Source organism: Gambusia affinis, linkage group LG19, assembly GCF_019740435.1.
Source record: "Gambusia affinis linkage group LG19, SWU_Gaff_1.0, whole genome shotgun sequence".
Classification (NCBI taxonomy): Eukaryota; Metazoa; Chordata; class Actinopteri; order Cyprinodontiformes; family Poeciliidae; genus Gambusia; species Gambusia affinis.
The window spans coordinates 16,159,641-16,181,824 of NC_057886.1; the positions used below are offsets into that span (position 1 = coordinate 16,159,641).

At 39.1% G+C, this 22,184-nt stretch overlaps 2 protein-coding genes across 10 annotated transcripts in view; one reads left to right on the forward strand and one right to left on the reverse strand.

Moving 5' to 3' along the window:
- Nucleotides 1-4,838: 4,838 nt before the first annotated feature.
- hexim1 (HEXIM P-TEFb complex subunit 1) lies at nucleotides 4,839-6,831 on the forward strand. The gene has a single exon (XM_044099915.1). The coding sequence runs from the start codon at nucleotides 5,182-5,184 to the stop codon at nucleotides 6,283-6,285; it is 1,104 nt and encodes a 367-aa protein (XP_043955850.1). The 5' UTR covers nucleotides 4,839-5,181; the 3' UTR covers nucleotides 6,286-6,831.
- A 360-nt stretch (nucleotides 6,832-7,191) lies between these two features.
- Nucleotides 7,192-22,184, reverse strand: part of arhgap23a (Rho GTPase activating protein 23a) — an 81,325-nt gene continuing 66,332 nt past the window's right edge. For all 9 annotated transcript variants that reach the window (XM_044099912.1, XM_044099908.1, XM_044099913.1 and 6 more), the window contains 11 exons: nucleotides 21,637-21,755; nucleotides 20,551-20,669; nucleotides 20,300-20,452; nucleotides 19,041-19,119; nucleotides 18,865-18,938; nucleotides 18,683-18,772; nucleotides 18,456-18,581; nucleotides 17,937-17,978; nucleotides 15,876-15,969; nucleotides 11,869-11,900; nucleotides 7,192-11,688 (listed from right to left, as the gene is read on the reverse strand). In XM_044099912.1, coding sequence (XP_043955847.1) covers nucleotides 10,288-11,688; nucleotides 11,869-11,900; nucleotides 15,876-15,969; nucleotides 17,937-17,978; nucleotides 18,456-18,581; nucleotides 18,683-18,772; nucleotides 18,865-18,938; nucleotides 19,041-19,119; nucleotides 20,300-20,452; nucleotides 20,551-20,669; nucleotides 21,637-21,755 — 2,329 coding nt within the window. In that variant the 3' untranslated portion in view covers nucleotides 7,192-10,287. The remainder of the gene's footprint in view (nucleotides 11,689-11,868; nucleotides 11,901-15,875; nucleotides 15,970-17,936; nucleotides 17,979-18,455; nucleotides 18,582-18,682; nucleotides 18,773-18,864; nucleotides 18,939-19,040; nucleotides 19,120-20,299; nucleotides 20,453-20,550; nucleotides 20,670-21,636; nucleotides 21,756-22,184) is intronic.

Consider the following 22,184-nt stretch of genomic DNA (forward strand, 5'->3'; position numbering starts at 1 on the left):
CATTTTTATTTTTTTTTATTTTTTAGAAAGTTTAACAAATGCAATTAAAAATATTAAAATTTTTTGAAGTCTAACTCATCAATTAAAAAAATCTATGTCACTACGTATTAAAATAGTATACAGGCTATAATTACTAGTCCACCGTGAAGCGCGGACTTTAATTGCAGACCAATCACCTTCTGTATAGCAGCGTTAGTCCCGCCCACTGGCTTTAATGTTTAAAGCTGATACGCTGAAACACAGTTCATAATCAAATAAAATCTTTATCCAATAGTTCATTTTGTTTGATGATCTGAAATGTTTAAGTTTGACAAAAAAGCAAAAATAGAATTAATCTGTAGAGAGATAAACACTTTTTCACAGTGCTGTAATTATCTATTTAATTTCTATTTTAACTGTCAAATATGTTAAAATATAATATATCACCATATATTAAAGATAAATTGCATTTGGGTCTTAATATACCGAATGCAGTTCTTCTTTCTTTAACCTTTTTGCTCCTATCTGATACCTATTTGCATACATCTTTCCAAACCACATAAGGTACAGCGATTATTCTTTATTGACAATCGAATTGTCCCAGAGCAAGGTTTGCTTTCACGGATTTATAGTAAAAAGGTGAACGCAAACACGTCAGAGAAACCCAAACGCGGGGTAAATCCACATGCTTAATAGATCAGGTAGATTGTTTACAGAACTTCCTGGATTGGATCCTACGGAGTCCCCTAAGTAACATGGGGATTTTTTTCTTCCTTTTGCGTTACCTCGCAATAGATTTTGCGTTCTTTCGTAATGATGTACTGATTAGTTAATGCGGCATAATTGAATACTGTAAGTCTTTCTTATGGTGTCCATCTTACTTTCTGCAATAATATAAGGCTTTCGTGAGGTTTTTCCATGTATGTTAATATCTCGTTGTGAAATATCTGAAGTTTTATATATTTTCTTTAGGATAGAAATGCGACACAAACCCATGATAAAAACAGAAACTTTCCATAAGAAGGAAAGAAATAAAAAAATAAATACATCCAAACTATTTAGACTATTTCTGGGTTACGCAGGGTAATAAGTCATCTGACCCTGGTACTGAATGGTTTAAAGGGGTGTTTTCCTGAGCTGTTCCGTCGCAATCTTACACAAACAGACATAAACATGCAGTGAATAAATTGATTTTCAATAACTTTTTTTGCACAAAATAGTTCAGCATAAACACTGAGGCTCTTTAAATGTGCATTTAAAAGTTTTGCGAGGTAACGCAAAAGAAAAATAAAATCCCCGCGTCTCATAGGGGGCTCCGTACACAACTAGCAGTGACTTCATTTCCGGTGGCTTGTATTTTTTTCTGCGCACTTTTAGCAAACTCTCTCTCGACTTTATTTCCCCCCTCTAGATACACGTAGCCAACACACACCAAACACCACATACACTTAATACAGACACATTTATGGATCCTCAAACACCAAGAGGTTTTATCCTTGGTGTGAAATAAAACATTTATATTTATTTATTTGTTGCTACATATTATAAAATTGTCTTTAACTAAAAAATTTGGTTTTTTAGTTAGTGGCAATTTTGAAGGATATAATTTAATTTACAAAAATATGTTAAAAAACATAGAACGAATGTTTTGTTTTGTAAACTTCTTATGCACTTTTTTGCATTTTGTTTACTTTGTTATGGATTAATAACATACACATTTGGAAAAATAAGGATAAAAGTATTATATTGATATATTGAACATTGAAATGCTCCAAAAATGGCTCTGCAGCATAGAAAAATTTTAAAATTATCTCAGGCGGGCGAATCTTTATACTGATAGGAAATAATTAAAGATTTATTGAAAAAAAATTACTAAACAGAAAAATTGTGGAACTAGGAAGTGGACATGATTTAGTATACAATAAGTAAACATTATCTGGTATTCTAAAGATAATCTGTGACCTTTATTTTGTCATTACAGTCATCTAAGACTGTAATGTGGATTTCCCTTTTACAGCAATCTAGTAATTAAGCTTTTACTTTGAAAGCCATAGTAAAAAAAGATTACACCGCTTTTATTTATCGGTAAATGGGACAGATGCGCCATCTGTTGGTGATTTCTATCATTTGCACAACTTCAAAAAATTTCCCCAAAGCTTAAACTGCCTTTAGTGCATTAATACATTGTGCATAGGTTTGTGGTGATCCATTAAACTGAAAGTGACTGTTCTTCTTCATACTACATGAACATTGATTAGATGATTAATATTTCTGTATGTGTTATAACACAGAGCAGCTGGGAAACTAGGAGAAAGAATATGATCTATCCAGGAGAACTAACATAATGACACAACTACACACAAAAAGCAGGTTTGGGGAGTTGGGAGGTACAATGTTTTAGGCAATGTTTTTCTTTAACTTGATGCAGCCTCTGGGTCAGTTTTTGAATTTCACAAAAAAAAGTATATCTGCACTTCCTGTCTTTATGAACCCCCATGTATTTTGCCTCAAATTGCATGATTTAATATCTTTTATCTCTGCTCAATAGCAGCAATAACCAGGTTAGACTGAGTGTGAGATTAAGTCATGTCTGCTAATCCTCAGAGGCTGTGATCTGTGCAGGAGCAGCTTGGGCTGTGTAGCTGCAGCTCCTGCTCCTTGATTTGAGGAATATGGGGGCAGCTCTGGAATGGTTTCCCAGTCTTACCAGTCGTCAGGGTTTCACATTAACAGCAGTGTACCTCCTCTTCCTCAAAGAATTCACAGTTCAGCTTGCTTATTCGCCAGGGGTGAAACTGGGCCTGTTTCTATTAGTAGAAGTAGTTGGCCTGTGTGTTGTTTGGGAGCCATTGGATTCCTGGTGTTTACAGGCACAGTTTGAAGGAAACCAATAACTCCCAGTGACTCCCTGTAAAAGGTCACACAGCAAATAACCCATTTTTTCTTTTTAATGAAAGCTAAATAGTTTATGGAAGGAGTGAGGGTACTATAAAAATATGTGGATGTGTTAGCTAAGAATTTAGAGATGAAGATTAACACAGTGTTGTGAACTCAATAATGAATTCAAACACATTAAATGATGCTTATCTGAGAAAATGTGAAACAGTGAAAAATCAAACTAACACTCCACTGCATGGTTTATCTATTTGCACCTATGTAGTTTAATTGTATATTTGTGCAAAAGCAGATAACGGGGCTACATGGCAGTTTAAACTGTAAAATATTAGGAAAGTGCAATTTACAGGCTTGTTAACTATCCGAGAACTAAAGCAAAGATCTGGTGCTGACTACTTCCTGAAGCAATAGCAGTTAATCGAAGTTGTTGTGCTGCCGCTTAATACAGCAGTTATTACCAGTTTACTCATAATATAGTACAGGTTGTGATTTGTACTGCTCTGAAAAGACGCATCAAACCTTAAATTTATTAAACTAAAGATAACGATGTAATGGAAAACGAGAACTGTGTTAGTCCAGGAATTAAACGGAGCCAATGAAAGCACGTTGGCCTAGTCAGCTGAAGAGTAAATATAACCATTTCTGTTGCCAGTTGTATTTTAATAGACTTCCATGAACAGAATTAGAGCACACGTTTAATAAATTGTTACTTAACATTAATATTGTTGTTTTATTTACTTGGATTATAACAACATAGAACCATGGAGCGAGCTAGTTAGCTTTAGCTAGTCTAGCTTTATGCAGAACGTCACGTTTTCTTCAAATATGACGCTGTCAGGAATTATTTCCCGTTCGGGACAATCATGTTCAAGCTTCGGATTAGTTATTTTTGGTTCGAGTGATTTCACAATATCATGGAAAGGATGCAGTGTTTTAATTTTCGAGCAACAGCAAGCAGCGCTCCGTTCGCTAACTAACGTTAACAGCTAACGTTAGCCAACTTATCCTTAGCTTTCAAAGCAACGGTGTAAAAACACTGTACATTTGGGGCTGCCAAAGAACGGATCTACACCATTTCGTCGATGGTAGCAGCATTATTAAGCAGGTGTGAGATCGCCTGACCCACCCTTTGACAACGAGGGGTTCGGGAGTGTGACCGTAGCGACGGCTTCACAATAAATGTCGTTTGTTTACGCTGGTTTAAGTGTTCACCCCCAAAGCTCCAGTCTTACGACATATCACTCCGCACAACACGTAATGCTAAAACGAATTCACAAATCATAATAGTAGCACACAAAAGCCACATATCTTTATTTATATATCCGTTTAAAATTATTTAATTTAGAGAGTAGATTGCTTTATTGTTATTATTTTACATTAACGCTGAAAGCGGACTACATTCTGTGTAAAGACCGCTTAATTGTCCTCACGATACAGGGGGCTTACATTTTATTACTCAATTACTTCTCGCCGTTTTCGGCTCCAAATAATTCGGCGTCGCACAGTTAGGAATAGAATATGCAATTACTCAGTTTTGGTAAATATTTGAACTATTTTAAAATATCCAAACCGGTTTCTAAATCAATACATCTAGTTATTACCCCTTTCTTTGTAAATAGTAGTGTCCATAAAAAATGCCCGGGACTGCTTTTTTAATGTAGCTCGCGCTCTTTTGATTGACAGTAAATGCTGCCCAATCAAAAAATTAGTTGAGCTTAGCAACAGCAAAGTTTTCCAGCAGTCCAATCAACAAAAAGGAGGGTGGTCTTTTTTGGGCGAATGATTGTACTCTCTCATTGGTTAAAAATCTCATCAGTTACGGCAGACTTGTGGACTTTGTAGTTTAGAGAGGATGTCTTACGCATTAGCTCTACTGTACAGGGAACAGCATATCCCAGAATTCAGTAGATGTAAAAAGGAGAGGCATGCGCACAGAGAGAGGCGGAGCTGCTATATAAACACGGACTCCCTCGTCTTCTGTAGCACACTGGACACAGTTGTGACGGTGAAACATAGTCTCTGAGTGACGGCGGCCTTTGACAGCACTGAAACAGTTAATGGTAGTTAGCGACAGTTGCTCTGACAAATCCTTGGAGGAGTAACAAGTGTTTACTTATTCGGAAGTTTGTTTCCAGACGTACAAGTCAACTTTCTTTAAACATTTTAAGTCCTTCTGGAAATCGTATTTTTTTCTTAAAAAAAACAAACTTTTTTTCATCTTTTAACGAACTTTGAATTTCTGCCTTTTGAGCATGAACATGCTCTAAGATGTGCTAAAACGGGACCAATAAGAAGGATATCATCAGGATGACTGAGCCAGCGGAGCAGACCCATCGCATGGTAACTTCAGGCAGTCCATCAGGTGAGAGTAGCGGGGACGCTTTGGAGCATCTCCCAGCCAACAACCGTGGAGGACCGCAGAACGGCGAGAGGGGGCGCCAGAGAGGGGAGAAGCATCAGCGTCGGGCGGAGTACTGCGAGGATATCAACACAGACAAGTTATGGCAAATGAAAGGCGGACGTAGGGAGGTGTGTCCCGCTTCAGCAGCCGGAAACGAGCTTTCCAACTACCCGAATGCTACCGAGCCTCACAAAATAACCGATTCCGACGCTTCACCCGATTGTGATCACAAACGTCGCGGGGAAAAAGGGGAACACGGCCCGCTGCAGGAGACTTTGAACCAGTCGGGAGTGGAGAATTTACCCATCGACTCCGACACTGGGTTGGAAGCACGTCTGGGCAAAAAGAGGCACAGGCGCAGGACCTCGAAGAAGAAACGCCACTGGAAGCCTTACAACAAACTTTCATGGGAGGAGAAGAAAGCCCTAGAAGAGCGGGAGACCGTGAGGGCTTCGCGGATGAGGGAGGAGATGTTCGCCAAGGGGCTCCCCGTCGCGCCCTATAACACCACCCAGTTCCTGATGGACGAGCACGACCGAGAGGAGCCCGACCTCAACACAGAAGCTGGGGTCCGGCGGCTCTCTGGGGTCAGCGGTCGCATGGAGGACACTGGAAGCGAGGAGGACCTCTTTGACAACGAGGAGGAAGACGACGACGACGGGAGCGGAGGAGGCGGGAGCGACGGCATCGGGAGGCCTGGGAACTCAGGTGGAGAGTACCTCCAGCGGGACTTTTCCGAAACCTATGAGATGTACCACGTCGAGAGTCTGCAGAACATGACAAAACAAGAGCTGGTGCAGGAGTACCTGGAGCTGGAGAAGTGCATGTCCCGGCTGGAGGAGGAGAACAACCGGCTGCGGCGCGCCGTGGAGCCCGTGGCCGCCGCGGATAACTCCCAGGTCCGACTCCGGGAGATGGAACTGGAGCTGGAGAGACTGAGAGCCGAGAACACCGAGCTGCTCCTCCAGAGTCAGCCCAGCAAGGAGAGCGGGCAGGTCGCTACAAATTGAAATAATAATAATAAAAAAAACCCTCAAAAACAATTCAAAAAGGTAAAAAAAAAAATAAATAAATAAAAAATGGACTACTGTTCTTTTTCTTAAAAATATGTCATCAGTTCTGTAATGAGTCTGTTGTCTGGACGAGGAAGTCGTTGCACGGCGATGCAATAACCAACATGACGTTTCTTTTTCATTTGGTCTGTAAGCTGTCCTGTTAAATTTTCTTCAGGAGATGTAAATATTTCAATATGAATATTCTCCATTTTTATATATATATAAATATAAGAAAAGATGTTTAACAATACCAGATTTCTGTTTTTCCAGTACAACTTTATAGGAATATCTGCTGACTAACTATTCCATGTTTCAACAAAAAAAAAAAAAATCGAATTTTCTCTCCAGAAATCAAATAAGAAATGACAGCAAAGTAGAGCAGCTTGCCAACACCTTTTCTTGTTTTTGTTTCTTTCTGCAAAAGCAAACTCCAGACTTACCATTTTGACAGATGTGTGTTATAATTGGTTCAAATAATAATAAAAGTTTTGATTAAAGGTGTCTTGTTGTAAAGTTTGATCCTAGAAGATACAGGAAGCAGTCACTGAGAGCAGCGGTTTGATGCTTTTGATCACAAGGGTTTTTTCCCCTTTGTAATGGTTTCAGATTGGGACAGTACATGAAGTAATAGAGTAAAGTGACCAAAGGAAGCAAATCTAAAGTTAATTTGTGCATGCTGTTACTATTAAAGTGCATTTGCACTTCTGTTTGCATACATTCGTAGCATTTAACGGGAAGTGGCCTCAAGATTTGGATGCAGTTTCCTTTTTGTGCAGAAGCAAACATTAAGACTGAACAAAAAAAACTTTATTCATTTGCCACCTCCAGGGGGCGACATTCAACAAAAACTCAACTCACAACTCCTTTTTTAAACATATTTCTGTTTATTTACATCATATACCTTTTGCTTTGAAGCAAACAGCCACAAGGGAAATAGTTTCAGGCGGACAAGCTTTTTTTTTCTTTCATATTTTTTAGTCATCAATTATAGTCAAAATCAATTCCAAATGTACACAATACAGTATGTTACATATTAAGGTATGTACAAAACAATTTAGTTTTAAAATACAACAATAAACATTAGATAAAATCACATTTCAGTACATCACACAACAGATGAGGTTTGTTCACCTTTAGGAAATTTGATATCATCTGGCATGACCTAATGTGGTTTTAGGGTAGGACTTGTTAGGTGTACCATATTCACATGACCTCAGTTTTTTTGGGGGAGAGAGCAAAAGCAGCTGAGGGATTTCTATGCCTTTTATTGTTTCCTTCCTCTTAGCAGCATTAGTAACAGCTGTTATAAGCGCCTCTTATTGAAGGCGAAGGGAGTGCATAGATGCGTCCTTGGCTTGGAAGTGTGCTTTTTAGTTTCCCACTCGGAGTTTAATGTACATGTCTTTGGGTCGGTCAGCCACGTCGGGAGAAAGGAGGGGATCCAGATACAACAAAATGAAATTAAAAAACGATGAGACCTGCGCATGGCACCGCAGAACAACACATTCCAGAAAAATCAGGCACTTGTAGAAGAATCTCGAGGTAAGAAAAAACTAGAACTTTATCATTCTTCACTGGAATATTTGGTCAGAGAAGTTGTTTGTGGTTCTTTATGATGGTTTAACACATAAGACTTTATTATACAATTTTGTGAAAAAGATCCCCATCTTACACATTTCTTCGCTTTTAGTCACATTTGGATGTTTTATATTATGGTACAAATTAAGTACAAAAAGCAGTTTTAAAGGTGGCTTTCTTACCATCTCAACCATTTCATCCCCTTGAATAAGGAATTAATTTATTAATACAAAAGAGCAACCCAAACCAGTTTGGCAATATTTTAGAAGATGTAATCCCCAGAGAGCAAAATTTGTGGTTCAATCAGTAGCAAAGCAGGCCCAAAACATCACACTACTACCCCTGTATTTGACTGTTGCATACATTTATGCTACTCTAATAAAGTACAAATAGTGCCACTCGTTTTCTGAAATGTTTCAGGAATATTAGAGTTATTATTTGGACCTTTGTGTTGTTTTTGGACAGCGGCGTCTGTCTTGGAACTCTCCCATTGACGGCCTTTAATTTAGCCTCTTTCTTATTGTTAAATCATGAACACTGAATTTAACCGAGACAGTTGCAGTGGTATAAATGTTATTCTTGGATCCTTTGTGACCTCCTGGATGAGTCATAAATGCCCTCTTGGACTAATTTTTGGTAGGTCAGCCGCTCCTGGGGAAGGTTCATTCCAAGCTGTCATTTGTGGTTCACAGCTCTTATTGTGATTCACTGCAGTTCCACAGGCTTAGAAATGGATTTCCAGACTGATAGATGTCAAAGACTTAGTTAGGTCAGAGCAAGTTGCTTTTTTAAAAATTTGTTTCTACTTTTGGTTTTAAATAATTTCTTCAGGTTTATAGAAACTGGACCAAAACAGGATTAATTACCCCATTTTATGATGCAACTAAGGTGGAGGATTTAATACTTTTCCCCTTTAATAAATTAAACCATTATATAAAAACTGCTTCTTGTGTTTTCTCAGGTTATTTATGATGTTACACATTTTCTATTATCAAATTTCAGCTGTAACAAAAAGGAGAAACACAATAAATGTGTGAGGCAGGGGACACTTTCCACAGACCTGTTTTCAGTTTCTTCATTGTACCATTTCAACCAGTTAGGAATCATTACGAACCTGACCTTATGGAAAACTCCCAGCCACACACACACCCCAAGGTAAAAACTGCGCTGACAGATGAATGCTCAGTGGGGATGGGCTGAAAAAAGATCCCAAACTAAAAAGGTGAAAATATGAGATCTGAGGTAACGCGAAAACAATGAGCTCAGCCGTCAGCATGCCGATGCGCCTGCAAACTCTCCCAAAGGGCTCTGCCAGACTTGCTACATGCGATCCCCAGATGGTTTATTTGATGGATGTTTGTTTAAAGTAGATCGCTTTCATTAAAAAGTCAGTATCTCAGGAGATAAAGGTAGTCTGCACAGTGCTGTGAATCAGAAAGGCCATCTATGGAGAAATAAGGAACAGCTTTAGTCGTGTTTATCTCCCTCTAACAGGTACGCTTAAGAGGTTCAATGAACAATAAAAGTACTGTTTTTTTTACTTTAATACAAAATATATAATATATTGAATATAAACAAAAAAAATAATATATTAAGGGAGACATTTCAAGTAACTCCTTGAAAGAAATGACTGCACTCTGTGCACGTTTTGTAAACCATATAAAAATAACTAAAAAGAAAAATCACAGGTGAAAACAAACATTTATATTTACATAGGTTAACTTAACAAGGCTTTGTACAAAATGCTACAAAACGTGATCATTTCTGCACAAACACTCAGACGTTTTTAACAAGTAGAGAGACATCTGTGTCCTTGTGTGGGACTAAAAACGGGAGTTTTACAGTGAGTGAGGTCAGGAAGACTGGTAGCAGGATAAAAGAAAATCTGCTGAATTTACTCCTGTTGTATGATAGTTTTTGTAACATTTACCATTATGCTGAATTAGCTAGAAGCACCATTTTTTTCTCAACCAGAGCAAAGCTGCACAACAGCGCCCTCCTGTGACCAATTGAGAGCATCTCTCCTGTGAGTCGGGAAGGAAGGGATGCCTGTTTTTACTAAATTGTGAATTTTTGGCGTTAATGATGAGTTTTGTTTATGTCTTATATGAAAGCCCCTAAAGGGACATTGAAGAAAAAAATAAAAATAGACTAATAAGTGCACGAGAGAGACAGTATGATGCGCATCACATAGCACATATGCGCACCATATAGCATCTGGTGCGCAAGGGTTAACATGTGGATCGCAACCATATTGTATCTTCTATGCACAAGAAAGTTTTTTTTTTAATAAGAGAAAAGCAAAGAAAAAAAAACCCTAAAGCTTTGGCAACACTGGGTACCCCTTGCCATGTCAAAATGAATCGCACCTGGAGGTTTTCACAGGTACTGGTGGAATCTGGAGGTGGGGGCTTGGCGTGTAACTGGTTCGTGGTCCAGGCTGTCGGCTCCTTGAGTTTTCACCTGGTTTTGGTTGATGGGGCAGAGCGGGAACTCATTGATGTTCAGTGGGGGTCTCTTCTCGGACGTCTCGGTGGGTGAGGCCACCACGGTGTGTCTCCGCCACGCTCGTTTCTTCCTCCGCGTCTCGGGTGATGGAGGTTTTCGCAGTCCCACACTGCGCAGGTCGTCGGCGGAGCCCAACAAGCGAGCCCGGACGTGCTCGGCCAGAGACCTGCTGCCCGGGCCGGTCGGGGTGAAGGAGGCGGCTTCGCTGGGCGGCAGGGCGGGTCTCGGACGGGACGGGCGCAGGCTTTCCTGGCTGCTGCCGGAGGAAGCGTTCGTTCTGGAGGGGTCTCTCTTCGGTTTCGGTGCGCTGTCGGACCCGGAGCCGGTCCCCTCAACCTGAAACTCTGGCAGGTCCAGGGAGCGGACCTTGGCCTTCTCAGACTTCAGTTTTTTTCTGGCCAGGGTGTCGCACTGGATCAGCTTGTGGGAGTTGAAGGAAGGCCGCGAGTGCAGCCTGTGAGCGTTGGAGGAGGAGGAAGAGGAAGGTGTGTTGGAGCGTGCTCCTCCTTCACTCCTCTCGACAGAGTCGGCTGAGTTAACGGCAGGTGTTGCCGGGGCGAGGAGGTTAATGGGCGAGAGGACCGGCGGTTTGCACTGGGAGTAGAGGAAGCTGCGAGGTGCCGATGGCGGCTGGTTTGTGGGCGTCGTTGGTTGTTTGCTGGGTCTCTCCTGGGTTAGGGAGCGCGAGACGAAGCCGCTCTCGTTGTCCGTCTCGCTCACCAGCTCACTGTGCTCGTCGTCAGCGTCGTCGCCTCTGCCCTCCGACCCCAAGCTTCGCCCTAATGTGGAAAGGGTGGAGTAGCCGGAGACAATGGAGCGAGCATCCTCTGGCGCTTTCCACGATGGGCCCTTCACCTCCTCCACCTGCACCGCCTCGTCCTGCAACAAAATAGCTGTCTGCCTTCCTCCTGCCTCCTCTTCCTCTTCTTCTTTACAGCATGGCCGACTGGGAACAACCGCTACAACCTCCTCTTTCTCTCCACCTGCTACAACGTCCTCCTCCTCCTCATCGTCGTTGTCGTCTTCCTCGTCCTCGTCCTCTTCTCCCTCAGCTCGAGGAGCAGTGTCTCCCCCTGGCGACTCTGCCTCCTCTTCCCCCTCCATCCCAAGGTGCCCCGCTTTCACCGGTTCGTGCTCGGAATCGTCATCGGTGCTGCTTCCAACACGGCGGGCGAGGTGGCGCTTCCTTCGCTTGCGGCCTGTGACGGCGGACATGATGGACAGAGCCAGGAAGTCTTTGGCGGTGAGATCTTTCTTTGACCCCCATGATCCCTGAAACAGGAGGAAATGCTGCTGTTATCCTGACAAACTTTCTGTCTTACATTACAGTTCAGGTCAGAAGTTTAAAGAAAACAACCTTAAATAAATAAATCCCTAAAACACCAGTTTGTGTAAACTTTGGGCCAGAAAGTTGTGCTTAATAAACCGTCATGCATGTGTTTGAGAGGTTACCTTTGATTTAGCTGAGTCACTGTTGGTTGAGTCTGTGGAAGAAAAAATAAAGATGGCAGAAGTTAAAAAGTTAACAAGTCAAAGCAGTCATGGTGGAGGACACAGAGGGCGTTTCAGCAGCACAAAGCTGCAACACAAAAAATGAGTCATCCTTTATTTTTAAATACTGCTCTTCAAATGAGTCAGATTTTATTATAGTATTTCAAAATAAGCTTGGTAAGAAGTTTTCCATCCAGTCTGAGGGACTTTTGGGATGATTTCATACAAGGTTCCATTTCCAGCAGAAATTTCCTTAAGAAAGCTTTAAAAGGCGACAATAAAATCTGTCTCACTGGAAGCAAAATCTAAAGAAATAATGAAAGACTCACAACTTTTTGCAGAGAACAAAATAAATTTAAGTTCATGTGGAGTTGTGAAATTCCACTGTGTCCTCTCATCATGTCAGAACCCAGAGCAAACACAGCGGTTTACAGACTCCAGCATTTGGACGGAAAGACAATGATTTGAGGGGAAGCAGCGGCTGGAGTTGGGAGGAGAGAGTGCATTAGGAACCACAGCAAACACTGATGGCACCAATCATCGACAGGGAAGGAAGAGGGAAATGCATTTCCTCACAAACACACATACAAGGCTTCAGAAGGAATGATCAGATTTGTAAACATTTACCAGGTGGTAAAAAGTACAACCAAATGTTTTTTGTTAATTGAAGAATATTATGATAGCATGGAAGAGAATTAGGGCCACTAAAAATAATAATAATAATAATTTTGACATTTTTCCTCAGAATTCTGACAGTACTCAAAAAATTTAATTATTGGTCTAGCCTGGTATATTTGTCCTGTTATGGGAAACTATAGTAGCAAAAATTGCAAATATATTCTTACTATAGTTTGGCTACGAAAGGATAACAAACTTCATGCAGTTTGAAGCCACCAAATCAAATCAAAATGATAATTAGGATGTAACTATTTCAGACTAAGTTTCTAACCTCTGGAGTGTGAAAGGTCTGCATGTTACATTTTTCAGTGTTTTGATTACCTGCATTCTGAAATGTTTTTGTTTTATCACCAGTTTCTAAAACCCAGTCAGGCTAAATGCACTATTGTGTCTACTTCTGTCAGAATAAAAAACACCATAGAAGACATAAATACTTTCTATGGCTTAATATAATCTATTAAGTTCCAACAGGAAGAAAAACAGCAGATTACTTTTAGCTTGCATGTTTGTGAGACAAAAATAAAACTCAGGAAGTTCAAATTAATCCAGAATAAAAAATCCCTCTATTTTCATTTTAATTGTTTTTTTTTAAAATTTGCAATGTACAGTCGGGCCCCTGGTATTTCTAGGAGTTAGGGACCAGAACCAGATGCAGTCTTCCAATACTAGAATACTAATAACTGCCTATTTTAATAGTTCAAACTCCAAATGTACCTTAATTTACATAATGGAAACAATCTTAGAACTATTACAAAACTTAATAATCTTGGTTTTTCTTATCTTGGCTCTTGGGGAGACAGTCAATCAGCACCAAGGACAATAAATGGCGCTCCTGGATTGGTTTCTTTGCAAATGCTAGCCGATAGCATGTCAAGCAGCATCGCATCTAAATATTTTAGCTTCCCATTCTGTATTTTCTTCCAAATATGTTTGTTACGCTCCACAGAACAACAAAAGTCGCAAATTGGTGACTTTTATGGTTATTATTTGAAGTTATTTGAAGACTCACCTTATAGAAATGGGTCTAAAAGAGCTAATATCTTTTATAAATTCAAAGTTTATGACATTTATTAAACAATACTTACAATATATTATACAACTACTGTCGTACACCACTTTTAAAAGCCATTATATAAATTTCTGATAATTATTTTATCATAAAAATTTTGATTTAGAGTTGTCATGATAAATTCCATTTAATGATGCTTGAAAAACCCCCACAGGTGTTAACATTGTTCAAATTGTTAGTTTGTCCCTTTTATCCACTTGTTTGTTCAATTAGAGTAAGTAAATATTGAAAGTATGATTAAATGCACTTACTGTTGCAGTTTAGTGATGCAAATCACACTTCTTTATGTGATTAATGTCCTAAAGAAACATATTAAAAATTGATTTTGTCCTTCAAAAGCAATATTTATATGTAATTTGCATACAGTTCAGAAAGAATATATATAAGTAGTTGTTATGATTGCTTCTAATTGTTATCAATAGTGCCACAAAATATTGTGCTCACCTCTTGTTCACACTACCAAAAAGGAGCCATTTCTTTGTCAAATAAAACAATTGTTGTTAGCCCTGCAGCTCTTTTCAGGTGCAAGCAAGAAGGTTTGGCTCATAGTTGCCATCTGGGAGCTTCACACAATTTCCTGGAAGTGAATTACCACTCAAGCTTTGAAATGGCACATGGGAAACGACAAAACCTAGAGTGCCATAAGAGTAACTAGTGAGGTTAGAAGAACCTGATGATTGGGGCCACATTGATTTGAAAACAAAAAAAAAGCCTGGAGGATGAGTGCAGCGCTGTGCTCTGTATTCAGACTTAGTTGGCTCTCAGAAGCTGCGTTTCCATTATCAATGTGTGCAAAATTTTGTCAATATTTCGCTAATGTTGGGAAAACACCATTTTCTAATTAAATAAGAAGCGCAATTAAGATCACATGTAAATAAGTCATTTAAAAACATGCTTCACCATCGTTCTCCTACCTTTTCTTCATCAGTTGAGCTAGTGGCAACATTTAGTTGTTGATTATGTTACTTGTGTGATGCAAAAAAAAAGTGTTTCTATTGCATTTTTGCAAAATAAACCAATTTCGATACATCCAAATCCTCATCCTAGGGTTAAAATTGATCGAAAACCAAGTTTTTTTTTAATTGTCATGTTTCTATTAAAACTGCAATATATCACTTCTATAAAAAATATGTCTGGTTACATATTTGTCAAAACAGTCACAATGTTGTTGTCACAATGTTGTCACATAATTTGTGAAAAGATCCATCTCCTCCACTTCCTCCCTGAACTACTATTGCTGCGCCGGTCAAAATCAACCAATCAGAACCAGGAGGAGGTTCTTAGCGCTGTCAATCAACTCATGTACTCACTGCTAAATGTGCTAATGATGGAGAAACACCTTATAGTTACAGTAAAACTGTTTGCCTGCTGTCTGCTAACTAGACTTAGCATTCAGTACAGGCTGTGCTATCAAGAGGATGATTGACAGTGCTAAGACCCGCCTCCTGGATCTGATTGGTTGTTCCTAGTTAGCACTCGGAGAACACAGAGGAGCTTGATTTTTCCACAGGCAATCTGCCTCATACTATACTGTCACCACATGGTCACAATTTCAACAAATATGTCAAAAAATATTTTTTATTAAAGTTACACACTGCAGCTTTAAGCAAATTCATTTTCAAAACAGCCAATGGAAACGCAGCTGGTGACAAGCGAGCACTCTGAGTCAACAACAACAGCAGCTTTAGCAGGCACCAAGTCACCCATTAACTTATTAGTCAAACTGGGACGACACTGAAGGGGAAGGGATTTTATTTTAAAGGGACCTCAATCTGACAGTGACAGGGAGGATGCCAACTTCCAGGGGAAATGGAGACCATGGAGACACAAGCCGTCACTACCAATAACACACTCGCTCAACGCACACACACACACACACACACACACGCACACGCACACACACACACTGCCAGGAGAGTTCCCGTCCTACCGCAGTGGCTGCTCCACAGGCTCAGCTAAGAGAAGGAAATGCAGAAACGCACAGAGAGAAAGTGATAGATGAGCAACATGGAAGGAAAAAAAAGAGATCAGCAGAAAGGAGAGAAGTGTAGGCATGCTGTCAAACACAGAGACACTTTGATCTAAGGATTCGGTTCTCATGCTGTGATCCAGTTCTGGTCGGAAAGTTGGACATTCCAGTTTCAATTATTTTTTATATTCTCTTTTCGTAGTGTAACAAAAAGAGGAACGAAAAGCAGCATTAGATTCAAATGATTCTCACCTGAAGCCTCGCCGAGCAGAGCGGTCCTGCCGATGTTGGACAGAAGGTGGTCGATGTTGGGGGCGGGTTGGACGTCCTCTGTGTCCACTGGTGTCTGGGGAGACATGCAGGAAGACATCAACTTTAGAAGGTCGAAATCTAGAACAAAAACACAACTTTCTATCCATAAAGTAGGAGTTTCTTTAAGTCAATAAAACTCAGAATCTGAGACTCCAAAGCAAGGGGGTGAAGTGTGCTTGTTAATAATTTATTAGAGACTTTTACTCATTATTTATAGCAAATGCTGCACTTGGAATATGCTACATTTTGAAATAAAATAAATGTCTCTGTGAAGATAAAAAAAAATACAAGGAGAAGCTTCAGAGGGAGTTTATTGCTGAATGTTTTATTAGACGTGCAACAAAGTTTTTATAATGATGCAGTCTGGATTTATTTTCTTTGTATTTTTTAGTCTGATATACGAATTTTGCATGATCCTTGAAGAACATCTGAATATTAGCATCTGGTTGATGCTCACGCTATTGGAACAGCGAAGGTGGACTTAGAATCTACCCAGAATTGCATGGAGTCATGGAGACTTTTGTTTAAATCATAAAATCTTCCAGATTTTCCCCAGAATACCCTATATTTTAATTTTTAAATTACAGATTCTAATAGTTTTTTACCTGGACTGCTGACTGTGTAATCTCTGGTTTTTATCTTCTTTTAGCTTGTAAAGATTGGGCTCATGCAGCAGGTTAAGCTTTAATAGAAGCTCAGTTTTATTGTCCCAAACTGTCTATCCCCCGATTTAATTTGCCTAATGAAGATCACATAGTGGGACTTATCCACAGTCCAAGCTTAAAGTAGAAAGTAGTGCTTAACACATTTTAGTTTCTCTTTTATTGCTTATATTTAGATGATGCAATTCTACTTTTAATCAGTTACAGAAAAGGTGTCGCTGCTCTGATAATGAACACAACCTTATCTAATCTCAAGTTAATTTAGAAATTCCAGATAAAAACAATCAGACTAAACTGATATAACACAAATTGCTGAACTTGACCTTCCTGTGTAATTATTTACTGCACAGGTGGTAAAATCTACATGAACTTTCGTGCTTATTACTGTACTAAAAGTTGGAGTGAGGTGTTTTCTAACCTGGAGTTTAGGAGATTTTTGGTGACGTAAAACTGAAGTGTATCAAAATGTTGGCCTAAACTAACAATGAGAGCATTAACCAGAGAAGGAGCCAAGAGGCTTGTGATAACTCTGGAGGAAGTGCAGAGATCCACCACTCATGTGGGAGAATCAGTTCAATGCAAAATGATGGAAAACTGGATTTTTGCTGGAGGAAAAAAACAAAACAAAAACTAAAAAGGCGGTAAAAGACGGAGATGCAGATTCACCTTCCAGCAGAGCAAGGGTTGTAAAGACTCAGCAAGAGCAGCGTCTGAACTTGTTTCCTCTGAACAAGAATGGTTCAGAGGAAACAAGTTCAGACCTAAATCTAGTTGCAAAATGGTGGCAAAACTTGAAAATCGCTGCAGATTTTTAAGAAGAATGAACAACAATTAGTAGAAGTAAAAAGGTGGAAGAGACATGAGAGAGGAGATTCTACAGAGGAAGAAAAACATATGAACATTTAGATTTGAAAAAAAAAGCTAGTTTTTCCACTTTGCAGCTATGTACTACTTTGTGTTGATCTATTGCATAAAATTCAAATGAAACATATTAAAGTGTTTTGCGGTTCTAACATGACAATGTGGAAATGTTAAAAGATTTCAGTACATTTGCAAGGGACCGCGTTCTTTGTTTCATGTTTTCTTTTAATAAAAGTACACCTATTGTTTTATATTTTTATTTTTATTGGTAATTAACCAGTTTTGTTTTGCTACCACTTTAAAAGCAGTGTTACCCTTTGCAGATCAACAAAAGATCTAAAATTCATAAATTAAACAAGAAATTGCATTTATTATAGGAAAACGGAACATTTAGATGAGGCATTTTACATTTAATAAACATTGTAGCCTTTTACACACAGTACTCTGTAGATCTGAATGCCACAACTGGAAAACCAACCTTCTCATCCTTATCGAGCTCGTCCGTGAAAAACCAGATGCACTACAAGAGCGACAGAGAAAAAACCCCATTCAGTATTACAAAGATATTATGAAACATACAAGTCTTAAAGGTGTAGTACTTTTATAAAAATATATGCTTTTTACATATTTGTTAAAATATCATCATGTTGTGACAGTATAAAGACAGATAATCAGTGATGCTAAGGCTAGTTAGCATGGCCACAGATGACGGCAGATAAATTGATTTTCTGTAACGGTGAGATGTTTTTCCACCAACAATACATTGAGCACCACATACATGGGGTTGACTGACATCTCTAAGACCCGCCTCCTGAATCTGATTGGTTACTGGAACCAGCGCATTGTGCAAACCACGAGAGCAATGGAAGGAGGTGGAACAAGTCAATTTTTTCACAGATTTCTTCTCTCATTACACTGTCACAACATGATGACATGGAAAAAAAAAACATATTTTGTAAAAGTTACATAGTGCGGCTTTAGTTTGTGTTTCTCTCACATGTTGGACGAGCGTCTCAACAATCTTGTAGCGGTCGGGCATGTGGGTGACCATGTCTTTCATGTTGTCCTCAGAGGTTCGAACCAATGTAGGCCCAAACACCAGAGCCAAGTTACGAGGCTCCATCTGAACGCACCAGGAGGCAGAAAAAAACAAAACAACAACAGTTGAGCACAAAGGACTCTGAAGGGATGCGTGTGATGGTTTCAAAACGGCGTTCGACACACCTTGTTTTTGTCGGAGTGGTCTGCAACCGTCTTCAAGTGGCTGATCAGGAATTTCAGAGTGTGATGATAATGATCTGGAAGATCTCGGATCTGCAACAAAACAACAAACACGAGAACCCGTTCAACCAGCCAGGTCGGTAAACTTCCCTGAAATTTCTGGTGGATTAAAAGCAAAGACGAACCAGTTTCTTCATGGTCTTCAGTCGCTCCGATGGATTTTCCATCCGATTGGCATCAATGAAGTCGTTGTACTTGTCTGTTTAGAAGTTGGACAGATTAAAGCAAGTGAGTTGGATGATCCGATAACATTTGCAAGAATAGCCTCCATGCAGGCTTGTTGGAACATGTGTGGACTCACCGTTGGTAAAGAGAGGCTCCTGAAGCTTCCTGAAGAAGGATTTGAGTAAACTACTAACAACGTTGAGATCCTGCCACCTCTAAATACAACACACAACAAACATCAAAGTATTTCATCTTCTGACCCTGAAATTAAAGTTTCTCGTTCATTCAGGATTTCTACACATTTTACATGGATAAATTTAAAACTTTCCTATACTGAACAAACTCCAGTTTTTCCAAATTTTTTTCAAATATAAAATAATTAAGTTTACTTGACATTTATCGCAGATATTTCTATAGTTGGGAGACTTTAATATGGAACCTGGAAAAAAACAGAAACTGGAGAAAGGAAGAGCACAGTGAAATAAAGAACCAAACAAGAAAAAAAGGGAAAAAGTAAAACTACAGGTGAGGAAACAAGGAAGGTTACAAGGTAGAAATGGAGGAAGGAATTCACAAGGACACAAAATAAGCAGGGAAAGAAAGAAAAAAGCAAGAAAAGAAAGAAAAGACAACACAGAAAGAAAGTAGAAAAGAAAAAATAAGAAAAGAAACAAGCAAAGAAAAAAATGAAAAAAGGAAGGGGAAAAATGAAAGGAAGGAAGGACACAATGAAGAAATGGAGGAAGGAATTCACAAACACACAAAATAAGGAGGGAAAGAAAATAAATAAAGAAAAAAGTCAACATAGGAAGAAGGAAAGAATAAAAAGAAGGAAAGAAACAAGGAAAGGTGAAAACTAGAAAAAAAAGAAGTGAAAAAGAAAGAAAGGAAAGACACAAAGGAAAAGAATAAGCAAAGGAAGGACAAAACCAAGAAACTGAAGGAGGAAAGAAGGGACACAATGAAGGAATGGGAGAAAGGATACAACAAATTAATTAATGAGAAAAATAAAACGCAAGGATGAAGGGAGGTAGGACACAAGGAATTAAGGAAGGGCAGATTAAGGAAAGAAAGAAAGAAGAAAGAAAGAAGGAAAGAGAGAAAGAAAAGAGGTAGGACACAAGGAATTAAGGAAGGGCAGATTAAAGAAAGAAAGAAAGAAAAAAGAAAGGAAGGAAGAAACAAAAGAGGTGGGGCACAAGGATAGAAGTACAGGAGGAGGAAAGAGGGAAGGAAGGATACAACCTTTAGACAATAGGATACGCAATTAAATCTGAAAATATCTTCCATTCCTCCAATTTTTTACATACTTCTGCAGACCTGGAAAATATAATTAATTTTCCAGCTTCAGTTCCAGATTGAAGCTTAATCCTCTGCCTGCTTCCGTTTCCTCACCTCTTCTGCTGGGTTGATGTCCACGCCCTTATTGAGCTGTTCCTGAAGCAGCGACACTATGGCGTTGTTCCCGGGAACTCGGTAGATCCCGGTGTATTCCAGGCCCATCTCCTCCACCAAACCACAGCAGAACTCAACGATCATTGGGACAAACTGAGAAGGAAGGCGCAAAACAGACAGAATGCAGTCTAAGATATGAAAAGGGAAAAATAAACTGCATTTAGACACAGATGGAATCGAAAGCGGCTCACCTTGTTGTTGATACCAGGCTGACATTCCTCCAGTCTCACACCAAACGCTTTGGGTCCGGCTTTCTTTGACTTCTTCATGATGTTAATTCCCCAGGGAGACTTCGGAGGGCTGCTCTCGTCTGGACACATTGTTTTAAGATTAACTGATAAGAAGCTCATGAAGTATTGTGCAAAGTTTTTAAAACAAACCAAATTTCTTACAATTTTTCATTTAAGAAGCCAAACTTGATCAATAGTTTTTCTGACTTTTGAAGATTTTTTTTAGCGATTTCAATCAACTTTAGGTTCAATAAGTTCACTCCAGTACTTCACCATTTATTTTTTTGCTTGGCAAACTCTTAACTTTGACTTATCGGGTGTAAACCATGCCCTGTAGTGAAGTGATAAACTTGTGTTTGGTCTCATATAGACAAACAATCCAAAATGTTTATTAGGAGCAGCGCCACATTGGCAGAGAGACTTTTAGAGTGGAAACAAATGAAGATAATAACGTATATTAATGGACATTAACAAACAAAATTTGCTTGAATTTGATGCATTCAGAGTTTTTTTTGCAGCAGAAATTTTATGCTTTGGTGTTGAACATAGGGCTTTAATCCCTGCATTTTCACTGAAATGTTTCTTTTTATTTTTGGAGTGTGTACCCACCTTTGCTATTGGAAGATATAATGTATAATTCAACAAAAAAAAAAAAGGTGGAGATGTTGCATTGCAAGTATTTTTCAGGCAAGTTTCTTGTGGAAATATCTTAGTATACATGAAATAAGACAAAACTGACTTACAAACAACCTTTTAACAAGAAATACGAACTTGTTTTAAGGAAATAATTCAGGAATATTGATTTTAAAAAGTACTAGGAGATTATACAACTTAAAATAAGACATTTTTCCATGTTATAAGTGAAATAATCTGCCAGTAGAGCTAATAATTTTTCACTAATATTAAGGAATTATTGACTGAAAACTGTCCAGTAACTATAACGAAAATGAGAAAGTGAGCTGAGGAAAATTCAGGATTGAAGAATAAACTGCTCTTGAATCCGTTGGATGTAGCTGCAGGGCCACTTCCTGTTTCTGCCAGACTGACCTTTGCCATCTGATTTTGGGGAGCGCGGCGCTCCAGCTGTGTTTTCCGTCTTATTGAGCAGGAACGGAGGCATCATGCGGTGCATCCGGGGAGACGAATCTGGCTTACTTGATGTTGGACTTAAGAGGGAGACAGAGACACAAAACGTAAACTTATGAAGATGTATATCATCAACTGGATTCATGGGCCAGTGACAATTCACATTTATTATATTCTGAACAGAACCAAAAGGATGTGACTCTTTGAACACAATGAGGCTTGAGTTTTTTGTGGCGACATGTCCTTTTAAATCATGATGTTACACTAGAGTTTCTGTTTTACTTGATAGTGAAACTGGACTAACCAATGACTTATCGTTGATTATGTCACGTTTGACAGACTCCAGAGATTTCAAAATAAATAAATACATGAGATAAATGCAGCAACATGCCAATTTATTAAACATTTTGTGCTTTTCTGCCACACAGTGACTACTATTTAGAAAGATCTTTCCTCTGAAACCTTTCTAAAAATCTGCCAAATGCTGTGAAAAGCAATGCAAATTTTAG

What these genes read in the sequence shown, in the direction of transcription:
- hexim1 (XM_044099915.1), top strand. Translation starts at nt 5,182, where the DNA reads ATGACTGAGCCAGCGGAGCAGACCCATCGCATGGTAACTTCAGGCAGT.